The following is a 25,843-nucleotide window of genomic DNA, read 5'->3' on the forward strand; positions in this document are numbered from 1 at the left end:
TTATTGGTAATTTAAGTTATAACAAATCATTTCATCTAACCATGAAGCTTCAATAAACTCTTATGAGACTCATCTCTAAAAGCAATAACTTGAACAGGCGTATTGCAGCTGATTTGGGTATGATCAAAAGTATATTTCAAATTACTTTATTTCAAAAATTAAAACGTGTTTTAAATAGATTAGTTATACATAGCCTGACACGTAGCGTTGCTCTCAATTCTTCTGATGAATTCTGCCTTACAGCTAATAAAAGCCCTGGTCCAAAGTCCTCCTTTCACATGAAAGAAAATTCCTTTAGAAATTAAAGTCGCAAAGGCTGGAAAAAGAGCAGAATCTACATACAAAAAGAGCACCAAACTAGTGTTAAGTGTACATGCTGCAAAGTACAGACGTCTCAGTAGTTTGAGACTTCTGTATTTAAACCCCCCTCTATTATTAAGAGCTTGAAATACATCACTCTCCGTATTACCTAATATTCTAGTTTATTGGGATACACCTGCTAGGTCTGTTAAAAAGAAAAACGTTTGTTTTTTTGTTTGTTTTTACAGTTTTAAATGTGTCTAAATATTTGCCATGATGTAATTGGCATGACTGAAACATCCTGTTTAAGACAAAAGCTTGAGAAGCCAGTAGAAGTTCAATAAGAGGACTAAAATGGTTAAATGGTGCTATTAGAAACCTTTGATAAATGTTTTAAATAAATTGCTATCTGTTAAAACAGTAAGTTCCTTACTAATTTTGTTGAATTTTTTAGAGTTTTAATATACTGAATGTATGCATTTACTATATTGCAGTAACTTGTGTTTTATTCAGGAAAAGATAAATGAACAGATAATTACTCATAAGATAAACATTGATTACAATATTCCCTGTGGAGTCATTAAGTTTACAAGCTGATATTATTAAATATGCTTTAGTTATTTTTATATTTATTTAGCAGGAATTTCTCCAAGAGATTCCATGTTTCCTGAGGATTGACTCAGTTTATTTGGTTTATACTTTTCTTAGTCATTTCTGAAGTAAATACTTTATCTTGTGAGGAAGCAAAAGTAATACCCTTTCTTTGAGGATCTTGTCCAAGAGCATCAACTGATGAACAATAAGGGATTGCTTTAATGTCCAAACTTATTAATATTACTTTACCTCTGAACATCAACAGCAGGAAGTTCTTCTTCCCAAAGGGAGGATCAGAGGATTTTGCTTCATCCAGGAAACAGGAGTGTCTCCTGAACTGTCACTCCAGCTTCTCATTAGAGGTTTGTGTGTAGTGCATGTCTGATGTGACACGTCTAACCTTTGGTAATGAGAGACTCCCCCAGCTCTGCCCTTTCCATTGAGTAGTGAGTCTTTGCTTCAATGTGCTGCATGTCTAACAGAACTCAGCACTGATTTGGTTGAATTAGGTCCTGCTGTTGAGCCAATGGAGTGACCAAAAAGCAGAAAAGTCAAGTAAGGCCATTTGTTGAACCAATCTAGGAAGTACCAGAATTCAAATCCAGTCACTTGACATGATTGCCCCCATGTGGAAATGAGTGTGCAATAACAGGAAGAGCTTCTCTGCAACATTTATTCAGTTTTTTAATGAATATATTTTGAAACAAAATAATTAAAGCTTGTAGATACTATATTTTTGGCATCAACATTTATATTTTAGTTTCAAAACGGTCTAACATCCCAACTCAGGTTATAGAGATAACCTAAGCTGAAATAAAGAATAAGGTTAGAACTTTCTATCTGCTTTGGGTGTTTTCTTTATGCTTCCCTAAGAAGACTGAGGCCGCTGGCCCTTCAGGTAAAAGACCCATGAAATGGAATTGCTCCGGGCCTCTGAGTTCAGTCTGCAGACAGTCAACTTCCCAAACCATGGTCCAGGATGCCCTCCAGGAGGAATTTCAAAGTACACCATAATATTATGTGACTTTTTGGAGGCTATGTTGTCCATCTCTTTGACAGTAAAGCATGGGTTGTCAACCTAGAAGCAACAAAAATATCATTAGGTTACATAATTTTCACACATGAATGCAAAAGAGAATAAGTTGTTGATTGAAGTCAAATATGCAAAAGTTAAAGAAAATGTAGTGCTGTGTGAAGAACCTATCAAGAGGCAATAGAAAGTGGCCAGATGGATGTCAGAACCAAAGAGCAAATTTTCATAAGGGAGTCGAGCTGAAAGCTGTGGCAATAAAACTGGTAATTTCCACAATCTGCGAATCCCTTTATCACTAACATGACTTCCTGGGTGCGCAGTTGATGTAGGCTTTAATCATAAGCCATCATTGACACAATGTGTCAAAATCCTCTCTGAAAGGCTTAGCCATTGTCTCTAAATATTAACATGTAACCTGGACGTAGAACAAGGAGCAACAAAAAAGACAATCAGCATGTTTACTAATGTTTCTGTAAATCAATAATACATAGGAGTGAAATACAGAAGCAAACCATGTCTGAGAAGCAAATAATTTTTACACTGACTTTAAATGGCCTCATTAATAATAAAAAATTAAATATTCTATGAATATCCAAATAATAAACAACTGAGTAGCCAGTTCCTATCAGAATCCATCCATCTATGTTGCTGAATAGGCAGAGATGTTGTGGAATGATGACCTGCTCAAAGTATACCAGTCTTGTCTCTTTTCACAAACATAAGGTAAACCCTGTTAGTCTTGCAAGCATTCAGTCATTACACAATAAGGATGGATGGTTAGGTGAGATGGATGTTTGTGCCTGGTTTGAACAGGGCCTAAAAAAAGCCATGAGTTTAACGATGCCTGTTTGGTCCCGAAAAAAACTACACACAACACAAATGAATGATTAAATAGCAGAAAGATGCCTTTTTCTAATGTGAGAGGACAAGTAGTAGAGCTACTGGATGGAGACAAAGCTCCTGGTAGACTTTGTTGATCAGTCAATGGGAAATTTCAGAATCTTTAGGTTTTTGTACAATAAATAATGCAAAAAATAAACCAGCTTTTGATTTGTTTGCACACTGGATAGTGGGAACTATCTATTGTTCTACTCTTTAATCTTGTTAGGCTCTGCATGAACTTTACCTTGAAAGAGAAAGTTGTGGTCGTCAGGAACACATTTTTGAAAGGGATGGAGATGCTGCCACCCCCTTTGATGTTGTATGGCCCCTGAGGTCTTGGGAAGGTGCAGACTCCGTGCAAAGGAAATATGTATTCACCACCAATATCTGAGTTCAAGGTGACCTGTCCTCTCACCTCGCCCAGCTGATGTGGCTCAAAACGAACATCCACCTTCACTTCTGACCCTGAAGGAAAACCGGGCAAAACACTGACACTTTTGTCCACGATAAAATCAGGACGATCACTCTGTAGAAGAGACAGAACAACACATGGTAAATGGCCCGTACTTATGTAGCGCTACTTCTGGTCCAGAGGACTCCAGATAGTCATTCAGTTATTCACACACTGACAGTGGTAAGCTACATTGTAGCCATAGATGAGCAAGATGAGGTTTGAACCCCCAGCCCACCAGTTACAGGACGAAGTCTTACCACTGTCACCACCTGGATCGGAGTCAAATAACAATAAAACAATATGCTACTGAGGAAAAAACACTGTTTACAAAAATCAAAAACCTTCCTGGTCAATATGAATTTCAAGCTTTATTTGAGGTTTGATTTGCTAATTCTGGTGTCACTGGCCTAATTTCTTCAAGGTATACACTGGGTATAAGGAAAAAATGTGCTGCAGGTTGTCTGACAGAAGCAGGTATTGAAACGTATGCCATTTTGCTTTGAATGATGTTCAAATGATGGTTGATGTGTTTATAGACCAAAGTGGGAGTTCTTAATGTTAATGCATTTAACAAATAGAACAAAAACTATTTCAGTGTTTTATTTACTTAGTTCTTATTGGTGATTGGCAGATCAAACTGGCAAGTTTCTGATTTTTGGTCAATCTATTGGTTAATCTGTAATAAAATTTAATTTATATCTTGTAATATGTTGGCATTGTTATCTTTTTAAAACATTTCTATAAAACAAGATTGAGTTCTGTTACTTACCCTACAGATGTACTTGGCTGCACTTGGGAGTAATTAGTAAAATTAATGAAATTAGAGTCGCTGCTCCCCAGTGTAGTGTGGAAGTGGACTGTCTGCTCTGGTGGTGGAGAGACAGCTTTGAGAAGCAGATTGTAGTGAAATTGGCCCAGGTCAATACTGGACAGGGTCAGACGTATGGTAGATTCGCCTACAGTAAGAGGCAGATACTCGAAGTTCAGAGAACCCTGAGGAGAAGAGATGTACATACGCAGACATATTCAGGTCAGGTATATTCAACGATAGATATTTTGTCATCAAAATGAAATTTGTCTTTCGTATCAACCTTGGACTGTCCTGGAACGACCTGCTGAGGTGGAGCCTTGATGTCAGTACATTTACACTCTGGGGTAAAATTGGTAGCTCTGTTTAGGGGGTTCTCCACATGTACAACACCGCAGGCCACTCTGCGAACAGGCGTCTCCAGGTTGATAGTAGCCAGGACTCCTGGAGAGCTGACTTTAAAATTGATGAGGTAGAACAAGAACTCCCCTGTTGTTTCATTACGAAATGTCACCTGAGTAGAAAGATTAAAGTGTGGAGTGAGGGCCAGATTCATGCAGTTGTCAGACTGTTTCTTTTTCATGTATACTGGTGGGTCTCAACTGTGTCCTATGTGGGTCTAAAGTAAGGAATGTCAGGTTCAGTCAACTCCATAACGTTTGTGCTGGTTATGGTGATCATGAGGAAGAGTCTACCATTCACACAGTTCCAGAGCATCAAGACAGAGTATTTTACTTCTGCTGTAGCACTATATTGTTTATTTTTGTTTGTTTTTATTTTTTGCTTAATAACTTGTGCAAATTCTGCAGAGGTGGTAACCAAAAAAAGCACTGCACACTCTGTAAGTTTTACTGTTTCAGCTGAAGTGCAACAAATTAAACCTTTTAGCTCTTTAGGAAATTGTGTTAAACTTATAAGCCAATGCCATGGAAGTCTGGCTCAGCTAAACATTGACTTGCTAATGCTACAGTAAAGTATTTGTTTCATAAGGGTATTTATCTTCTTACACCTTTGAAATAGAAGGTAAATATGCAATAGTGTGATATGGATACTCATATGGTTAGAGAAACATACTCGCACAAACATAGATAAACTTGTTTGCCCAAACCCTTGCAATGTATTCTCCCTCTTTGTATGCATTAAAAGACATCGTGTAGTCCCTCGTGGCCAAAGCGGGAACCTCGATGGACTTGTCTCCTTTGAGGAACACAGTTGGGTCTGGTTTCTCAGGTTTAACTACCTCTAACAGCACAGAGAACCTGAAAACAGAAAAATAGTCAATATATTTGTTAAAACATAAGACTATAAGTCTCATAGAACCATGATAAATGGTCTTTTGAGACCATTTATTATAGCCTCATAACCCGAGACCATTTATTATAGCGCCATAAGAGTTGTTAAATTTTTCATCTCTAGTTAAATACTAAGAAATAAATATATATTTTGGTATCCATTCCTAGATTTTGGATTAGAATCCCTATCAGGCCTTTTTAAATTAACTGAGCTTCACATACCTGTTGTTGGTCTATTGATCTATGATTTTATCACAGGCAGACAGGGATTTCAATCAATTCCTGTTTCTGTGTGCATAATTTTATAGACCGTATTATTTTGTTGATTGAATGTATGACATTCACAGTGATAGATAGGGTGCTGTAGTTTGCAGTCTGACTTAAATAAAGTGAGAAGTCCAATGATTTGATTTGATGCTATGATTTTCCAATTTTTCAGTATCTGTATTCTTTAGCTATGTTTTTAATGGATCTCATTATAGAAAGGAATCAGTATAAGGTGATGAGTCTGATTTACCAAAATTGTTATTCACACACAAACTAATCAAGATGAGAAAAGTCCCATAGGCTTTTTTATATGTTAGATGAAATTGGAATTACCATAAATTATATAAATTGACTTAGTGTTTTACCTCTGCAGCCTGGTGAGCCAGTTGTTGACTTGAAGAACAATAGAGCTTTGGGTTTTGGCAGGCAGCTCCTGTGAGATGGTGTCCTCTGCTTTTGGGGCAAACGCACTTCCTTGCAGATTGAACAGAATTCCCCTCCCACCAGGAAAAGAGAAAAAAACTGATCCCTGTGAAAAATACAGGTCTATTTTTTGACATTTTTACCCACTACTTTCAGTCCTAAATACAAAAATGCTTCCTTTAAAAGTAATATTTTTCTCTACCAGGTGTTTGTTTCCATCAATCGTCATGGTCAGTGGTCTGTACGTGACGTCAAATGTCTTGCTTTGGCTGGGTTCAAAGGTCATAAAGTGAGCAGCACTCCATTGCTCACCCTTGACTACAAGTGTGACGTTGCAGGACTCACAGGTAGGGTTGGTTATGGATAGGGTCTGAGTTTGAGAGGTGCGCACTCGGCAAGAAAAATTTACCACCTGGAGATAGACGTTTTACAAAATGTATAAAATTAATCAAACCTGCCAGAATTTCTCTAGGTAAGTTTCAACCGACAACATGTCCTCTGACACACGTATTTAAGAGTTCAATAATAAAAGACATCTGCATCTAAGCATAAACAGGAATAATAATGCAATCCCTTCAGCTTTTGTTGGACTTAAAGTTATAATTTCTATCAAAGAACATCATGTACATGAACATGATGCACAGTTGCTTTTGTTATGATGCAGCAAAAACAATCAACATGCTTTTGCAGCCTTTTAAAAAACCTTTGTCTGTCTACTTTAGATAAATAAATGAATGTGAAAGAACTTCAACTCAAGCTTTCTGACTTGTTTGATTCCTCAGATGCAGGACTTTAGGGGTACTCAGTTAATTAAATCTAACTGCAAGAAGTTGTATAAATCCTTAAATCTATCAAAAGCTGCCGAGTCAACCAAATGAGACAAATCAATTGACTTGTCTCATGTATAATGTAATTACATTATTTGGAGCTACTGTTTTAACCATTTACACAATGAGGAAAAAGCAACTGACATGGCAGCTTTTACAAAAAATACTAAAAAAAAATAAAAATAATATTACATCAGTCTAAATGTAAGTTTTAATATTTTTTTACTGTCCAGATCTATCTGCAATATTATATAAAAAATATATTTAAATCTGATAGATTCAACATTGTTTTTTAAGCCTTAATAAACAGTATATTTACTTTAAGGTGCTTTACAAGGCAACTAAGTCAATTTTCTATTTAGAAACATGACTTCAAATCAACAATCATGAGGCAAGATTGAAACCAAAAAAGCTCCTTATCCTTTAACTGATAACCAAAGTGTGTATTAACAGTAATTATTTTAAAGATATGAAAAATGTATATTTGTATGTAAAGAGAGAGTTCAGTCTAACCTCTTTGCTAATGGAAGGTGGGACGCAGGAACCTGTGACCGTCAATTTAATGAATGGGGAACCGTTGATGAAGCAGGACAGGTTCTCATATCTGATGTCATCACTGAGCTTCACAGGGGTAAAGGTCACCTCAAAGGGAAAGTCCTTGCTTGGGCAGATATATCCTTTTACAGGTCTGATCGACAACTCTGCAGGGAAATCTTTGGTTTGCCAATGAAATCTGGCAGTTCAGTGAACCGAAGCAAAACAGGGGGAAGAAAATAAACCCAACCAGAGTAAGTGTTTGGGGAATGTGCTGGTTCCATAAAAATATAGTAGGATATGTTGTTATTCAACATTACCTGACAGTAGTGTCACCGGTGTTCGTCATGACAATCCTCCTGTTTGTCTGGCAGTTTTGGACCATAGCTCCAAAAGACACTTGGCTGCAGTCTAAATTGACTTCCAATCCCTGGTATTTTTAAATTATGAATTACTACCAAATATTTTTTGAACAGAAACATCGTCTTACATAATTCACTAAGGGAATATTCTTGTACACAATGTAATGATTGTGAGGGCAGATTCCAGCCAACCTTGCAACAGCCCTCGATGGTCAGCAGGGGGTGGAAGAACCCTTTGAACTCTGCCTGCAGCTCAGCCAAAAACGGAGCAATGTGCTGTTGAGGTGAAAACTGAATCTGCAGCTTGCAGGAGCCTCCACCAGATTTCAGTTTCAGGTCACCTAATGGGCTGACAGTCAGGTCCTGGTGGGAGGAAGGCAGCTATTAAGTCTAACTAAGTCTGGCTTTAGTGGACTCCAGTTTAAAGGTTGATACGTTTTGTTGTGGTTACCTTTGGATCTACAGGAGGATCTGAGTTCAGTGTCAAAGTGAAAGAAAGGTCTAGGAGGCTGTCATTGACTAGAATGACTTGTTTGTTCACTTTTTGACCCAACGCTAGACATCCTAGTTTCACTTTCTTTTGTGGAGGATCAATCACTTCCAGCTGGGACAAAAAAAAAGCATATATTAGGGTCATGAAAATGACTTTGGACAAATAAGAGAGACCACTTTAGAAGATTATAAAAAAAAAAAAGAAGAAGAAATAAAGAATGTCCCTATGCCTTTCCTTTCACACCACACATCAGTGGTTTGATTTAGTAACTGTTTCTGTCAGCAGACCTTTGCTCTTTTGGTCTAAATAGTTCCAGGTAATGCATTACAACTAATTTCTTTTTGAATAAAATGATGCACTCACACTATTGTTTCCATGCTTATGTTTGTTTATATCTATGGGCAGATCTCAGTCAATCAAAATATTACAGAGCGATATACAGTATTTCAAGCATTACTTCTGTTAATTTTGCTGATTATAAATTATAGTAAGAAAAACACATAATTTAGTTTAGAAAAATGGATTAAAACAACCAAAAACAAAAACAAAACAATTTTAAATAATTATATATTCTGTTGTTCTCCACAGTTATGGGAAAGACTGCTGACTAAACAATTCTCTGCAGCAGAGTCAGTCACAGATACCTGAGACTAGCATGGTAAGCCATGATAGGTCACTGCTAAAGAAGCTGACTGTTCACAGAGCGCTATACAAGTGTTGTAAGCAAATACATTAATGGAAAGCTGAGTGGAAGGAAAAAGTGTGATAAAAAAGGGTGCACAAACAAAAATGATAACTACAACCTCAAGAAGATTATGAAGCAAGGGGTACAAGAGATTGAAGGAAGGTGGGGATTTAAACCCAATTCTATTCTTCAAGATGCATCTAACCCAGATTTATCCAGGCCATAGGCTACAACTGTCACATTGCTTGTGTTAGCTGACACATGAACCAGAGACAATATTAGAAGGCTCATAATGAGCTTAAAAGAAAAAGGACTGGACCAGTACTCTTTTTATATGAAGGCAAATTTTGCATTTTATTTACAAACTCAAGGATCTGGAGTTTGGAGAAAAATTGATGAGCTCAGTTCAGAGGTCGACCATGAAATTTTAGACTATGATATTTGATTCTTCAGCAGATTCCCATAGTGTCTGTAGCACCAATACCATGGTTTAATAACCATAGTATTATTAAGCTTGACTGACCTAAACCCCATAGAGTATCTATTAGGGGTGCAACAACACACAAAATTTAACTTTGCCACATTTCTTGGTTTTAAAGCTCGATACTTACTAGGTTCTCTAAGAAAGAGGAACACATTCTTTACATTGGTCAAGAACTTGAAATAAGTGCTTGCAAAGTATTTTTGTAATTGACCATCATCTTTGACATATACTACATTAAAAGTATATGTGAGCATACTGCTCACCATACACTGAGCAGCAGTATGCTCAGTGTATGGTGCTTTTTATACACTGAGCATAAAAAGTGCTCAGTGTATAAGCACTTTTATGCTTATACACTGCATAAAAAGTGTATAAGCATGCTACTTTTTTACACTACTTTACACTCCGAAAGTAGTGTAAAAAAGTAGTGTGTTTTTTACACTACTTTCTTACCTTTAATTCAATGCCTTCTCCTCCTATCTCCACTTGTTTTGTGTCACAGCTGTCTAAGACAAAAAGGAGCTTTCCACTATAACGACAAGTCTTCTGGGGGTGGAAGGAAAATGGTACCGCCATAATACCACCAGGTCTCAAAATATCTGGCTGGAAGTCCACCTTCAAGAATGCTGTGTTTTGAAACTGGCATTGGACACTGATGAGAACAAAATCACAACACAGTATTTGAACATTTTCAACCCATTCAACTGTGGATTTTTAAAAAGAAAACAAAAAGATAAATAAGGAACAGATTTTTTTCCAGCTCTTTCATTAATTAAATTATTTCCAATACAAATCTAAATTTATAAAGCCATAACTAGCAATCAAACATGGATTGGGGTAGGCTTTCAAAATGAGCTCACAGATACTTTACAAAATAAAAGTCACACTCATTATAAAAGTATGTCCTAAATTATTAGGTTTATAGAAACACATTTTGTATTTCTGGGCAATATGCCAATATTCAAGGGCTATAGATTTGTATTGGGTACTTTTGCTATCCACAGCTACCTGGAATACAGATGGACACATACCTGACTTCGTTATTGTCTTTGTTGTGAATGAGAAGAGTGTGGGATGGTGGTGCCATACCCGGACAGAACAGGAAACACTTTCCAAAGTTAAACTTTGTGAAGGAGAAGTCAAGGTTGGGTGCCATGGCTCTGCCTTTAATAGAAAGAGTATAGGTTGGACCGGGCATCACCTGGTGGGATGAAAGGAAGAGGGCAAAGATGACAAAAAAACAGCAAGAAAGAAAAATACTAAATATGTTTAATATATATATATATATATATATATATACATATATATATATATATATATATATATACACAAAAAAAATATTATTTGCTCAGTCAGTTATCACCTGATGTCCAACTGACACAAATTGGCACTGCTTTATTAAACTTAACTTGAATTAATTGTAATAATTTTTCTTGAACTTGTTGTGTATTTTTTTACTTAAAGAAAACAGATGACAGAGTCATTTTCACATTCCCTAACAACTTGCAGTGGAAGAAAGTCAGCTCATGCTACAAACTTCTACATAGGACAGAAAAGATGCAGATAATTTAAATAACTTTATCTTACCTTGACAATAAGTTTGACACCGCGGAGGTTGCAAAAGCTCTTAGGGGAAAAGACCATTGATACCTTGAGCTCCTTTCCAACTGGGACAACATCGTTTAGAGGATTCACCTCTAATTGCTGAAGTTTCTCTCTGAGACCCGACAACTCAAAGCTGACTTCCAGTGTAAATCTTGAAAGATTGAACACCAGGAAATTATAGGTAGATAGTTCTGAAATTCCCACCTATAATTCAGGAATATAAAGACCAACATGAGAGAGATTGCTAATTTAAAAGCTCAGATGTTAATGTGTATAATTTGTATTTCAGTATTTATATTGTTAAGGAGTGGTGACCTTTCCAAAGTCTAGTGTATCCTCCTGGTTAGGGAAGAGCTCTCTGAGATTCCCATCTCGCTCCTGAATATGAACTGAAACTGGCATGGAGAAACAATCAGCCTTGACGTGGAATGAAAGTGGTTCTGACTTCCTCTTCACTTTCAAGATCGGTTTGAAGTTTGTATATCCCTTTGAGGAAGGTGTGAAGCACATCAACAGTGGTAACCTACAACCAACAAATCAAGGAAACAAATTTCAACAAGAATGGTACAAATGCTTTACCATAAGGACCATTTTTTGAATGTGAACATAATAGTGGCTGATGTATGTTATTAACCTATTCTTGGGCATCACTATGCCATTCATGGGCTTTAAACTCAGGCTGGCCTGATGGTCTTCAGTGACAAGAGACACCGGCAGGACGGAGAAGTGGAAAGGTTCTTCCTCTGCATTCACCAGATCAACTGTCTGCTCCACCTTATGACCTGCCCACACACAAACACACATACATGATAGCTTATGCAGTATTTAGAACTAATGTCTGCCACTGTGGAAAAGATAATAACCACATTTTTTTTCTAAATTTATAGAATAGATGTATATACTTTGTTTACATTAATGAATAGACATCTGTCTGTACATACCAACAACCACATCCCCAAAGTCAAGATAAGGTTTGTCAAAATAGATGCATGGCTCTCTAGAAGTTCCCACGCAAAAGAAGGGAAAAGACAATGACTTATTCTCAATCAAGAAACTCCAAAGTGACTCCACTGTCTCTTGGTGTTGAGCAACATATTCAAAACACATCTGTAGACAAATCAGAGAATCAATAATAATGTGAAGACTTAAGTGAGCTTGAGACAGAGAAGGTAGATGGTTAGACTGACAGACACAAAGTTCTTACCTCCACTTTCTTCCCTGGTGGGATGGTCCCAAAAGAATTTAGACAACGAAAAGACTTGGGATTAGTGTCGTCACACATCCATTTATATGAGTAAGCCATCTTGGTCGGGTTAATCACATTGAATGACCTACAGAGTCAGACAAGAGAACAGAGTTTTAGTGTTTTTATACCAATGGTTCTCAAACTGTAGTACAAGTAGAAATGCTGGGTAAGCTTCAGAGGAACTTGGCAACTCTGCAGAATTATTGACAAGCTAATAGGCTACTGGACTCTAGTAATCCAAAGTATTTGTTGAAAGCACATAAAGCATTGCTATAACCAGAAACTTCCAAGACGGGAAAGTGCAGTGAAGAACATTTCAAGAACTGCAAGTAAAACTAAAGTGGATGACACTGAACCAGGAATAAGTGCCAGTAGGTGCTTAAACTGCATTTAACAGTCAGAATGTCCATCTGGGAATGACATCACACCCAACTTTAACAGGTCTGAGTTGTAAAGGGGAACACAATAGTATTCCCCAGTTGATGCGGCTTTGAGACCAGGCTGTGTTTCCATTAAGTTTCAAATGAATGGTAGCTATTACTGGATGCTAGTATTGAAGTTGTTGATTAATGTCTGACTTTTCCATTTGAATTTCTCAGACCTCTCTGTTATTTTTTCCAAATTGGAGGCAGAGAATTAAAATATAGTCAAATGCATGCTTTTTAACCAGACATGCCGTTTCAATACATTTTTCTACTCCTTCTTAGAATAGAACAGAAATATTCTTTTGTTGCTCTGTTGGAAAAAGTAGGTGTACCAGCAGCAAAGTGACAGTCAAATGAAATCATGACTTTCCACAAAAGGTAAAATATAACAAAAACTAAGGAATACATATGAATGAGAATAATAGCCTCCTGTCATTTAATCTATTACCTTGTTATGGGTGTTGATAAGCCAAGGGCTTTGAACTCTAAAACTCGAGTGCTAGGATCGAGAGGCTGGCTGCTACTGATGTAGTCCGAGTCCTCCAAATCAAAATGGATATCAGGCAACAGGCTTTTACCACACACTGTGATACAATGAGGTTGATCACTGTTCTCCAAGTTTGGAATACTGAAAAACAGAGATATCCATAACAAATTAAACTTTATATTGTCTGGGAAACCAATGGCTATTCCTTTTAGATTAGCCACACATAAGTATGCTTAAAGATTTTTGCATTGCCAGTTCTAAAAAACATTTAATATATTTTGGCTAAATCTTTAAAGGTGTTAATATCTCGTCTTTTAAGCTGATCTTTTAAAAAATGATACATTAAAAAAAGAAGAACCATTCTTTTATAAATGAAAGAGCAGTAAATTAAATTTGAGCAGAAGATGTGGGTACGCCTCTAATAAGCTGACCACTGAAAAATGCACTTGCTTTAAAGGCCTTTAATTACCTGCAGAGCAGTGTGCCCTGAAATTGCGATACCTCCACAGGTGAAAAGCAAACATTGAAGGTCTGGGTAACACCAGGATTTATGGTCCCAATTCTGGGCTCCACGGTGAATGGAGGCAATTCGGGGTTTCCCATGAGTGGTGACATTGCGCTGCTCCGATCACTGGAAGGCCTGTCTGGATTGTTGTCAGGATGAGAACTCCAGCTCTCATCTGTCACCAATGACATACACTCCGATTTACACAGAAGCATTTTTAAAGCACTAAAATGTAAACCAATACATCCTGTCCAACTTTAAGTATTAGGATATTAGAACAGCAATTAAACCTAAAATTTGAAACAAATATTTGAGATCAGATTCAACATACACTAAATTCATGATAAGAGCTCATCTTACCTCCTTCTTTAAGATCTGTAATCTCACTGCATGAATCCATTTGGACTTGCCAGGAGAAATCCGCTTTCACATTGCCCTCATTGATAATCTGCAGTCTTTAAATACAAACATACACACAACAATCATTTTTAGAACAAAAAATATGAAAAAAAAAGTGAAACAACCAAATTATGGAGGAAAGAGCAGACCTGGAAAATTATGTGTTGCATATGCACATTTGTAATTGAAAGCACAAATACAGAGCAGTGTAAATAAAAGCTTTAAATATTTTTGGTCTCTAACTTTTGCATAAGAGTGTCAAAAATGCACAAATATTCTCAGACATAATGTACTGGCTGACCGTGTTTCAGTCTGACTTACTGGTGGAGCTCGGTTTGGAAAAGCAGGGTGTCTTTAAACTGAATGTTGCTGGTGCTGCAGCTGAACTTTGAGTAATCACAAATTGCCCTGATTTCCAAATTCAGACTCCCCTGAGAGCCCTCAACCACAGAACACAGAGGTTCCGGATTTGTCTCTATCACCTGAAAGCAAACAGGCAAATTAGTTAGCGAATCTAAGCAATGTCCAGGTTCATCTCAATAAATAAGAATAGCAATGATATACTTTTTCAGTGGATTAAAAAAAGAAACTCATACTATATATTATAGATATTAAAGAGTGATAATTAGAGCCTTTGATTCTGTTAATTTTAACAATTATGACTTGACACTAACAAAAAATCTGTTTCTTGCCTTTATTTCTGTTTATAATTAAGGTTTGAACATTAGCTATATAACACCATCAAAAAAAATAAAAATAAACAGCGATTCTGCCAAATGAAAAGAATGTCTGAATATTATACAGTATATGTACACAGTCCTTGGTTGGCACTTCCTTGCATTAATTGTTGGTCTGAAGGCGATCAACTTGTGATACTGCCTGAATTGATGAAATCCGGGACCTTCATTTCTAAATGGTATGTAAAATGTATTATTTTCATCTGAAAGGAAAATTATTGTCTTTTATTGTTATTGTCTCTGATTCAGGAGAGATGGTGTGACGTGTAGTCCACATCCTGTATATTTCAGCATGTAGTAGCTGTTGAAGTAGTAACTTTAACTACAGTTCTTGCATTATGAATCTTTTCCAAATTCTCAATAAATTATCAAGGTTGCTGTTATCTCTGTTGTGCCCCCTTTTCCTAGCAGCCTTTTACTTTCAATCAACTTTCCATTTGTCAATGACAATCTCTTGGACAACTGTCACATCAGCAGTTTTTCCCATGATGGATAGGCCATAAAAATGACATTCCTGAAAATCCAAATTTCTAGGGCTTTATTAGCTTTCCATTAGAATACTAAGAATGGCAAATCACTCTCTGTAATGAACCTTATACATTCCTAAAACACGAACATTATATATATAGATATATACAATTATATTCAGGAAATATATGCTTTCCAAACAGGCTCATTTGTCAGGTTAAAAGTACCTTTTAAAGATAACTTCTAAGCATATATTAAACATAATTTTGTTAAGATTATTACTTGAAACCACTGCTACCGTTTTACTGTCAAGCTGTTGAGATTCTTTTAAAACCCTTTCTGAAGCACTTTGCCATGTCACTGTTCTATGACGGTCATCCCAGTCGGCCACCTCCTCTATCGGTTGCTGGAACTCCACCTCACTAATCTTACAAGTCACTTGCTGCTTCAGAGTTACTGGCTGACTGGACCAGAAGGTGACTGGTCACTTCCTTAGAACACATAGCATGAAGGTGCCCAACCTGTGTTAAAAAAAATACATCAAATTTTAAACTTACCAAAAATAGGCAAAGTGAAGAATTATTGAATAAAAATATGAAAGTGATTCTATTATTTTTTTAGTTGAATATTTTATGTTCCATTTCATCCCTACTGACCACTAGAGGGCGGTGCTGAAAGTACTGAATGTTCCCTCTGCGCATGCGCCGTTCGAACAATAATATCAGTTACACCTGTGACTTATCGGATGATCAATTAGAGGCTACATAGCATGACATAGCAAGACTGTTCCTCTCTTCTCGCATGCTGTTAGCTTTGTATGGCATCGGCCTTTTGTTTTTCTGGCTCTTTTCACCGTCTTTAGACGCCCGATTGCCTGTTGGCCGGAGTAGCGGTGTTTCGTCTTCCTACGGCTGAGACGGATCTTCGTTCCAGGTACTGTTGGTTGGTGACGGCAGCGTTTACGTGTGGATGTCATCTGCCACGCCTACGCTGCAGGGCGCTGCCCCTTGCCAGTCACTGTGAAGGCACACTCTACCAGGAGCATTTCCACTTCCTGGGCAGCTTTGAAAGGGGTTCCACTGGAAGTGTTATGTGCTGCTGTATCATGGGCTTCTCTGAACACGTTCACTAGATTTTACAATGTGAATGTGGCCTCCCCTCATCCCCTGGGCCAGGTTCTTTTACAAGGGTCCTCTGGGCCTTCTCAGTGAGGTTTGTGCTCAGGATTCCTTGTGACATCGCTAGTATTAGTCATTCAGTGCTTTCAGCACCACCCTCTGGCAGTCAGCAGGGATGAAATAGAACTAAAATTACGTACGTAACTACGGTTCTATGAATCCCGGATGGCCGCCAGAGATTCTCTGTCACTCACAATCCTTGCATTTCGCGAGAAGATTCTGTGGGAATAGAGCCTCGGATGACGTCATGCTATATAGCCTCTGATTGATCATCCGATATGTCACAGGTGTGACTGTTTAGTGCTCGAACGGCGCATTCACGTTGCATGCTTTCAGCACCGCCCTCTAGCGGTCAGTATTGATTCATAGAACTGTAGTTAAATACGTAACTTTCGGTTTATTGAGTTGTGGGGAAGAAAGCACTGTTTGTATTTGTGGAACAAAGCTTGTGGTGTAAATATTGAAATAAATGGAATAAATCTTATTGATATTTTTAATCCATTTAAGAGTTTACCTCTGGTGAAAATGTGACATTTGGTTCACTGGGAGGCCACTCGAACTTCACCACCCGGTTTTTGCTGTGGTTGGCAATAGTGACGCTTTCTTGGGATTTACAATCTATATAGCAGTCACCAAAATGAAGCACCTCATATAAACCTTTGAAAATAAAAAAGATTTGTCAGGAAACTATAACATGTGGCAAAGCCATTATTTTTCTAAACAATTTCAGTATGCAGTAAAATTCTTTATAAAGTCACAGTCCCTTATTTTGTATACCTTCCACTTCATCTTCTTCATCTGCTGGTGAGCTGCTGATGTTACTGAGAGACACCATTTCCTGATAAGTCTCTGCCATCACATGTATTATGGTGTTATTGTACTGGTTGTCCTTCAACTGCACTGTCATTGACGTATCAATTGTAACTGATTCGTTGGAGCAAAAGCAAACGTCACACCTCTTCTGTTCATTCACGTTGAGCCTCATAGTGGCTCTGTGGATCAATTGACCCTCTGGAACATGGGAATCAATGTTTGTCAGGAAAGACGAAATATGAAACAGTTTTACTCTTAAGGGGGGAAAAAACTACTTAACAAAAGAAAAAAGTGAAAAAACAGAAAAAGGAATAAGTCACCTTAAACAGGTATGAACTGCAAAACCAAGACATAGCTGCAACACAGGACAGGACAGAAAAAAAAGAAATACAAGAGACATTTCATAATAAAACACTCCTATTACCTGAAGGAGGAGGTTGCTGAAGTTGTTCGCACTGAACAGTGCCTGTGGTGTCGCCTGGAGGAGGTTTTATTGTAAACACACCATGTTCATCCACCAATTCAATTTGGACCTTTCACAACAAATATAAAATTACAAACAATTCTCTCTTGGGTTTTTTTTTTTTTGTTAACACCTGATTGTTACTGTTGTTGTAGTTGTTGCAAGCAATTATTATAAAATATTGTCGAACTATTTGAAACTGTTGGTCCAAATTGGTTTGTTAAAAAAAAAAAAAAAAAAAAAGCATTTGAGCTTTTTTCACAAAATGAACCTATAGTTAAAATTTTGGCCCAAATCAGTTCTTGTTTGATTTATCATGACAAGGTTGAATGTTGGGTTTCCAAAGCAGACTTTTATTGGTTTGCCTACCAAAAACAGACTAAAGCAGGTTATTCTTTATGTTACTAGAGGAAGAGTTGTAAAAACAACAACATTGTTGTGTATAATAAGATATATTGACAAAATTTATTTCATTAACACAAAAAGAGAACACTCTATGAAAGACAGCCTGTCTGGATGATGCTATGACCAGCTATTTGGTCAAAGTGTCAGTCCAAACATAGCTACCACTAGTTTTAACTAACAACCTAACTCAGAAACTAATTGCATTTTAAAGCCACAGTAAGTAAATTTTCTCTTAAAAATGTTTTTTGCACATTTAGTTAAAATAATCATTATGTCGTGATAGTAAAAGACAGTTTGTGAAAAAAAATCTAGCGCCTAAAGTTTTTACCAAAACTCACTTGCGCTTCTACATTTCCGTTATTGAGAAGCACCAAAGGTAAAGTATGTCTTCTGCCCACCAAACTTCGTCCGAACTGCATCACTGGTTTTCCCTGGCTGCTTCCCTGAGCTGGATGCAGGACACAGATGCTGGGCAGAGTCCCCTCTCCACTTAACTGGAACTCCAGGGTTTGGTTAACTAATGTGTGTTTTGATCTTGACACACTGAAAAGAAAGCAAACTTCATAAATATCTATCACAAAGGATGTAGGATTATTGCTTATTTTTTCAAACGGCACAGTTTTATTGGGGTAAAAATTTCACCTGGAGAGCCCCTTCGTTGTAATTTCCAACAAAACACTGTATAGCTGGATTGCCAGTGGTGTGAAGGTGACCACAGCATAAGCATGTGACTGGCTCAATATGTTCAGCGTTGTTGCAGACAAGTCAAATACTTGTCGAGATGCCTGAAAGCAAACGTATCGTATTTTTCCATTGTGACTCTCGAAACATGTAGACAGCTTTAAAAGTCTCACCTTAATTCCACCATATTTGAAGGCCAAGTTAACTGTACAAGGGACCTTGCTGTTGTTGATGAGTTTAAAGCGGGCTTTAGAGGTTTTCCCCACTAGAATTTTGTTATAAAAAAAATTTTTCTCATCCATGACAAAAATGCCTTCAACATTGGCAAACTGCTCTGAGGACAGCTGGTTACTGTTCTGACACACGTAGTGTTCTTCAAAGATGTACTCTGGATCTACCACAAGGCCTGTGCAAAAAGAGAGAAATAAAATAATGCTTTGGAAAAATCTGATGACTCAAAGGTAGGGACAGTTTTGCAATCAATTTCTTTTCTTTGAGGTAATATTTCCAGTTTACAACAGTTCAAGGCCTTTTTTGTCAGATCGGAGAAGGTAAGCCTTTAGGCTGCTGGATGCAGTCAATGATTTCTAAGACAACAGTATAATTTTAAACCAACAGATCAGAGGGTGCTCTCTATTTTGTTAAGAAAGCACATGTCCAACCAAGACAGGAATTGCAACTCGCATATCACCCCTCTCCCATAACGTCCACTCTCAGCTCCATCAGACTACCCAGGAGAAATTAGCAAACACCTGGTGGAGTCTGCTGAGCTCACTATACGAGATAGTTCTCAATGATACACTCGTAAAAACATTGTCAAAGGGTCAACAGAGGAGCGCTGTTGTGATGACTTTATGAGCACAGAGTTTTGGAAAGAGCAGAAAAGACAGAGGCCCAATTTCAAGGCATTACAAAGTCAAATTTCTTTTAAGTCATATTTGATATGTATAGCATTTTCATAACAACTGACGGTAATCTTGTTACTCGACTGCATTATAAAATGGCACTATGTACTTGGAAAATGCATACTGCTGCTTTAAAAGATTGGCTACCCTATTCAGATTGATAGGGACACAGTTTGAAAAATATGTTGGAACAATGAAAAAACATTTGTCAGTCTTAAACTTAGAGATTTGGTAACTTGCAATATAATGTGATGTATTTTATGAGTCATCATAGCTGAGTTTAGTTATGAGAGTTGTATATTCTTAGTTGGGTGTTCATGTCTGACAGGAATCATTAAATGTATGCTTAACACACATATTTCTTGTTTTGTTTTTAAAATATATTTTATTGGTCAGATGAAGTGGGGTCATTTTACATGTACAATTCCAGTTATACTTTTGTAATGCGTTTTAGATAGTGTTTTTTCCAAGTTTACCACATTCCCTGTTTAGAGATTTTCAAATTGAGTTCTTGTTTATTTTATTTTTAGCCAGTTAATTATGTGCCCATTTTCATTAGTTTCCCAGATTTCTAAATCTTTTAAAATAAACTCTATTACAATTTATGGTGGACACACTGTATTTTTTAAAGTTTTGAACTATTTTCTTGCAAATAGATCTTTTATTGACAAATGAATCTCCCATCAGGTTGGCTCATTAAAGTCTCCCACAGAGGCTCATTTTATGCCTAATCATGCTACTTGACAGCTGGAAATTATTCCATTTAGATGTGAATCATGCACATACATTATTTTTAAGTTGAATTTTTCATGTAGGGACACTCATCTCTCACCTGGTTTGCAAACCTCAGCTAACAGTCTGTATGTGATACCGTCAGGCTGTTCTGAGGGGTCACGGCCAACGATGTCAATAAGCAGGCCCTGGTTCCAAGAGCCAAGCTGGTCAGCCAAACAGACAACGGTTATCTGCTGCTGAGCCCCAGGCTGCACGTTTCCATTGCAGGGAGACACGCAGAAAATGCCCAAGTTCAGTGAAATCTGGATGTATGGGAAAATTTTGAGTAGAAAAGAGAGTAGGTGAGAAAACAGAAGTAGACAAAAAAGGAAAATGAACATCAAATAGCAAACTCAAATCATGATTATGGCAGCTTGTACTTTTACGTTTTATAGATATGAAAATTGGTCAAAAAGACAAAACGACTATTATACATGATGCAATCTCGTGATGTCTGTTAAAAAAAAAAAAACGAACTGGTAGTAGTTGCTTACATCCCGAGAACCCGATTCTCTGTGATGATCTTTTGTTTCGAGAGTGCCGCTGGTGGACTTTGATGAAGTACAGTCTCTAGCTGGCACCCTAGATCGTCCTCTAAACTCAGGATTAAAGACAGAAAATTGTTCAGTGGAATTGTTTGGAATAAACCTAGAGCAAAACTTTGTGAGCTATTAAACAATTAAATTGAAATTTGTGTTGATAGTAAACAGAATACCATTAATACTGAAGTTGTTCTTATCAAGAAAATACATTAAAGATTACAGGTTTCAACTACTGTACGAGTCCTGCCTGTTCTGAGTCGGTCAAACATATCATCTCACACTCAAAATACAACTTCATAAAAGGCTAAAAAAATTAGCATGAGATATACAGAAGTCCAAAAGTTTTAGAAGTTCTATATATTTTAGATTTTGTAATGTAAACAGTGTTATATTTTTGAACAAGTTTATTGAATACTATAAAATACTAGGAACACAATAAAACATTTATCACTATTCAATGGATTTCTTAGCAAATCAAAAGCCCAATCTGTGTTCTTACCCAGGCTTCGCATTGTTACCAAGCTCTGAGAGTATGCGTGTTAGGCTGAAATGGAATGGGAAGAGTCCGTGGTTATCTACTGTGAAGCTCTGGGTTTTGTCTGAGCCATAGGGTAGTGGGCCAAAATCAATGTCACATGCAGGTGTTATTTTGTATCTATAAAGACACAAACAGAAATTTGATCATCTTCACTAAAGATTCAAACAACAAAACTACTCGAGTTTTGTTTTCATGCTTTTGTTATGCAATAATGCTTCAGTGCCAGAGAAAAATTAATATTAATAACAGTAACCTGGAGTAGAAAGACTGCAGCGAAATCTTGATGTCTATGGTGGCTATGGTTTCTCCTCCTTTAATGCTGGGTTCAATTATCTGCAGAAGATTATGTTACATATTAAGTCAAACTGTTGCTTTAGATCAGAGGACTACAACTTCCATCCAAAACAGCTGTTTTTCAGAATCCTTTAGATGCTACCTGTTCAAACACTCCAAAATTAAAAAGCTAAACTAATTTTCTCAACTTAAGCTTTTTGTACATACAGTATATCACTGTATATACAGTATCTGTGTATTCTGTTCCTCTTTCATCTATTGAGCATAATGCATTTTTTCCTTGTATATGTCTAAAAGTAAAGCAATAATATATGTTGTACAGAAACCTGACATAATGCCAGATATTTAGATGTCTTAAAGACAAATCTAAAGTTGTAGGACTTTGGCTTTAAAGGACTGGAGTTGGAGACTCCCTGATTTAGATTTAACAAGCAAGGGAAGTGCTTCCAGTTTACATAAACTTGAATTTCTTAAGTAATTTTATAAATCAGTAGAGCTGATTAAAACTTTGCAAAATCATTTTATTTGTTTCAGTTCAGTTTCAGCTGTAGTGAATACTAAATCTAGTTATATTCAATATTTTATATAATACACCTCCCAACACTAGAATGTCGCCTTGAATAACTACTACACAAATAAAACCTAGACAAATGTGAGTATTCTAACAGGAAGTTCATGTCAGACAATTAAACAGAGCTGCAATAAATACAGTACATTAACTTTAAGCTTATGGAATGACCCTGACCTCTACACTATTGTAAAATTGCAGACTATCATTAAAAGCTGTGTTAAATGCAATAACATTTTAATGAATGATACTAATACCAAGAACAGAGGTCAAAGATCCTGCACAGAATTATACCAGAAGGACGTTGGTAGCTACAAAAGGTACCTGGTTTTTCTGCAACTTAAAGACACTTAACATATATTTTTATTTTACCCTCTATATATATTTTGTCGTAGAGTGAATTAGAGAAATTCCATAATAAATTCTAGCCTTTGCATGTAAAACTCTGAAAGATACTGTAGCAAAATTAGCATAAGATTATTTACTTTCCCTGGGTCTAAGACAATCTGAAGTAAAAGGGTAAAAGTGTCACTTTTAAGAACGTAACATCCATCTTGGAGAGCACTGAATGACACCTGACAAATAATGATGGGTTCTTCTTTCAAATTGACTTCCTTATCAGGTTTGCAGCAAACTAATGCTCCTGCGAACTTCCCACGGGCCGACAGAGTACCGCTTGGTGGAGTCACTGAGAACATGGACTCTGTGGTGTTAAGCTTTGGGTTAGGAGGTCGCACTAAAAATCTTAAAAACAAGAGCAAAAAGCAGCAAATGAAATCCTGCAGTTAAATAAAACTTATTACACACATAATGCACATAAAAAGTAGAACAAAGAAGTAAAGAAAAAATATTAATGCTCACTTGTAGGCTAAGTCATATTTTCCTTTGTTTGTCAGTTTTAGCTGATGTTTGCTTTCATCAAAGGTTCTAAGGATTCCAAAGTCCAAACTAGCAGCTGTCACAGAAACAAAGGTGTGGAAGATGACATTATTATTATTATTTCAGAAAATCAATGTCATTGTTTCAGTATTAAACCATGTAGAATAGCTGAAATATCTTGAGTTAAAGGACCCATTTCCCTGTAGGAGTTGGTGTAGCTCAGAGGTCAGATTAGTTGCTGACAGTGGAATAAGTCATTATCTTTTCCTTCCTAATATTATACAAATTTAGAGAAACACTTTTTTTCTAGCTGTTTTAGTTCTTTTAGGACAGAAGGAAATGGAGTCACATTGTAATTTCATAAAAACAAATTTATGGATCCATGTAAACAGAAACAACTTTATTAAAATGTTGTTTTTAAATTTCCCCCGTACCGGTCATTAAAATAAAAAAAATAAAATAAACTTGAGTGTTTACAGCAAAAAAAGTAAACCCATCTATTTCAAACCCAGTCACATCCAATTCAGAATAATAGCAACATTTAAAGATGAGTTTAGATGTGGTTTAATGGTTTTATGTTCCTGACTTATCCTCACATCATCTCCAAGTTCAGTAATTACAACCCCTGGCAAAACAAATAGAATCGCTATTCAATGATGTTCAATCACTTGATTTACTTTGCAGCAAAAAATAGAAAAACATCAATATAAGGTATTGTCAATGTTATAATTGTTCTGTTTTTCAGATTAAGTGGAGAAAAACCTGGAGAGCCACTTAATACTTTACTGCATTTCCTCTGTTTGATTTTTTTCATAGATTTAATTATTTTAGGCACAAGCTTTTCAAAGAAAACAATAATCTTCATCAGCCCAAATTCCAGTCAGGTGGCAGGTAAAAGGTAAAAGCAGCTATCAGATAAGCTCTGCAGCATGCAAACCTCTTATTAATCAGTTTCCACAATAAATGTCTAATTTGATTGAAATCCAAACTGCTCATCTATCTTTCCTGAAAAAAAAAAGAAAAACTTAGACTATAATTGCTTAATACAGTAGATGTCAGTCCAGACTCTGGATTAATGGAATGAGAAAATGCCCAACTCATCATGGAGCCACATATTGTCATTGACATGAGTAAATTTGATTGTTTTCTAGACAGTCGTCTATTTGTTGAATTGGGATGGAACTAGACCAACATTAATGATTTAAGGACTCAGGGATTATGAGTAATTCCTGTATCCTGGAATTCTCAACAACAAGAAGCTTTATGGTTGAAAATTCAAACTCCTACTTCTGTGGGAGGTAGGAGTTTGTCCTGCAATTGGTGAGTCACCGGTTGAGCAATTCTTAACCCACCTTGCCTGCCGTTGGTGGTCAGAAATGTTGTTGCAATATAGCTGCCTCACTTCTGTCAGACTTCCCCAAGGCAGCTGTAGCTACAATCCAGTAGCCTGCCATCGTCAGAGTATGAATGTGTGAGTGAATGGGAATGACTGATCTTATGTAAAGCATTTTTGAGTTTCCAGAAAAGCGTTATATAGGTCTGATGTCATTTCATAAGTTATTTCTTTATTACATAGTAAACCAACTGGCAACATCCAATAACAGCGATTCTACATTTGTTGTCATGGGGCTTTTATTTCAGTTTTGGCAGAGCGATTTTCAGAGACAAATATGTTATGCAGTTAAAATGTACTAGAACCTTAGGGGTGCTTCTGAAAATCAAAGCCACAGTTTGGAGATGGATAAAAGGCAGGCTAGATAATTTTTTTGCCACTCTTTGCAGATGCTGTTTTAAAACTTGGCTTCTGTTTGCCTAATCAATAAGAGTGAGACTGATGGAAGAACGAAAGTAAAGGAAACTGATGGAACAAACTTCCAAAGTGCAGAAATATAAAAGCTTTCCCACAGCGCAATGATAGGTTAAGCATAAATACAGATAGGCTATGTTGGAGAATATCATGGAAAAATTAATCAGTATGAGCAGTTTTAAATAATCACAAAATTTTTACTGTGCTTGTTCATATGTTGTGACTGCTATTCACAAAGTGGTAAAAAACAACCAACAAGAAAGAACAAGAAAGTAATTCAAAAAAAAAAAATACATCTTGCTGGCATGACTAGCAAATTACTTATTTCTGAAAATTTAGTTTTATTCAACAATTTTTAAGGTAAACTTTAAATGGGACGTTAATGTTTACCTTAAATTTCACTAAACAGCTGCCAGTCTTTTGAGTTACACTGATAATATGTTTAGGGTTTTATAGTTTGTACCTGGTTCGATCTTCAGATCTACATCATAGGCTTCAGCATGAATTGTTAAGTTTTCAGTGTGCAGAATTCCAATAATTTTCTCCACATCGTACACCTAAAATGAAAATGCATCAAATATGAGCAAAATCACATATTTTCATAATGCACATAAAACTGGAATAAACAACAATTTCAATAGCTTTTTAAAAACAGGAATTGAGTGTGCATGTCTTATTTTATTGTG

General features: G+C 36.6%; 1 protein-coding gene across 1 annotated transcript in view; it reads right to left on the bottom strand.

Moving 5' to 3' along the window:
• Positions 1–1,550: 1,550 nt before the first annotated feature.
• The window catches only part of hydin (HYDIN axonemal central pair apparatus protein), a 75,009-nt gene continuing 50,716 nt past the window's right edge, over positions 1,551–25,843 (bottom strand). Inside the window, 38 exon segments of the mRNA XM_032586214.1 lie at positions 1,551–1,972; positions 3,054–3,335; positions 4,033–4,055; positions 4,058–4,256; positions 4,355–4,585; positions 5,180–5,330; positions 5,996–6,159; positions 6,256–6,465; positions 7,394–7,613; positions 7,735–7,844; positions 7,969–8,139; positions 8,228–8,380; positions 9,892–10,090; positions 10,470–10,639; positions 11,026–11,247; positions 11,359–11,566; positions 11,678–11,825; positions 11,985–12,150; positions 12,248–12,374; positions 13,163–13,342; positions 13,671–13,881; positions 14,067–14,161; positions 14,427–14,587; positions 15,609–15,791; positions 15,793–15,831; positions 17,003–17,145; positions 17,266–17,499; positions 17,726–17,834; positions 18,508–18,703; positions 18,812–18,954; positions 19,024–19,256; positions 20,588–20,792; positions 21,024–21,123; positions 21,571–21,726; positions 21,863–21,942; positions 23,047–23,215; positions 23,333–23,426; positions 25,621–25,714. Of these exon segments, the coding sequence (XP_032442105.1) occupies positions 1,763–1,972; positions 3,054–3,335; positions 4,033–4,055; positions 4,058–4,256; positions 4,355–4,585; positions 5,180–5,330; positions 5,996–6,159; positions 6,256–6,465; positions 7,394–7,613; positions 7,735–7,844; positions 7,969–8,139; positions 8,228–8,380; positions 9,892–10,090; positions 10,470–10,639; positions 11,026–11,247; positions 11,359–11,566; positions 11,678–11,825; positions 11,985–12,150; positions 12,248–12,374; positions 13,163–13,342; positions 13,671–13,881; positions 14,067–14,161; positions 14,427–14,587; positions 15,609–15,791; positions 15,793–15,831; positions 17,003–17,145; positions 17,266–17,499; positions 17,726–17,834; positions 18,508–18,703; positions 18,812–18,954; positions 19,024–19,256; positions 20,588–20,792; positions 21,024–21,123; positions 21,571–21,726; positions 21,863–21,942; positions 23,047–23,215; positions 23,333–23,426; positions 25,621–25,714 (6,189 nt within the window). The 3' untranslated portion in view covers positions 1,551–1,762.

The sequence above is a fragment of the Xiphophorus hellerii genome, chromosome 2 (assembly GCF_003331165.1).
Source record: "Xiphophorus hellerii strain 12219 chromosome 2, Xiphophorus_hellerii-4.1, whole genome shotgun sequence".
Taxonomy (NCBI): domain Eukaryota; kingdom Metazoa; phylum Chordata; class Actinopteri; order Cyprinodontiformes; family Poeciliidae; genus Xiphophorus; species Xiphophorus hellerii.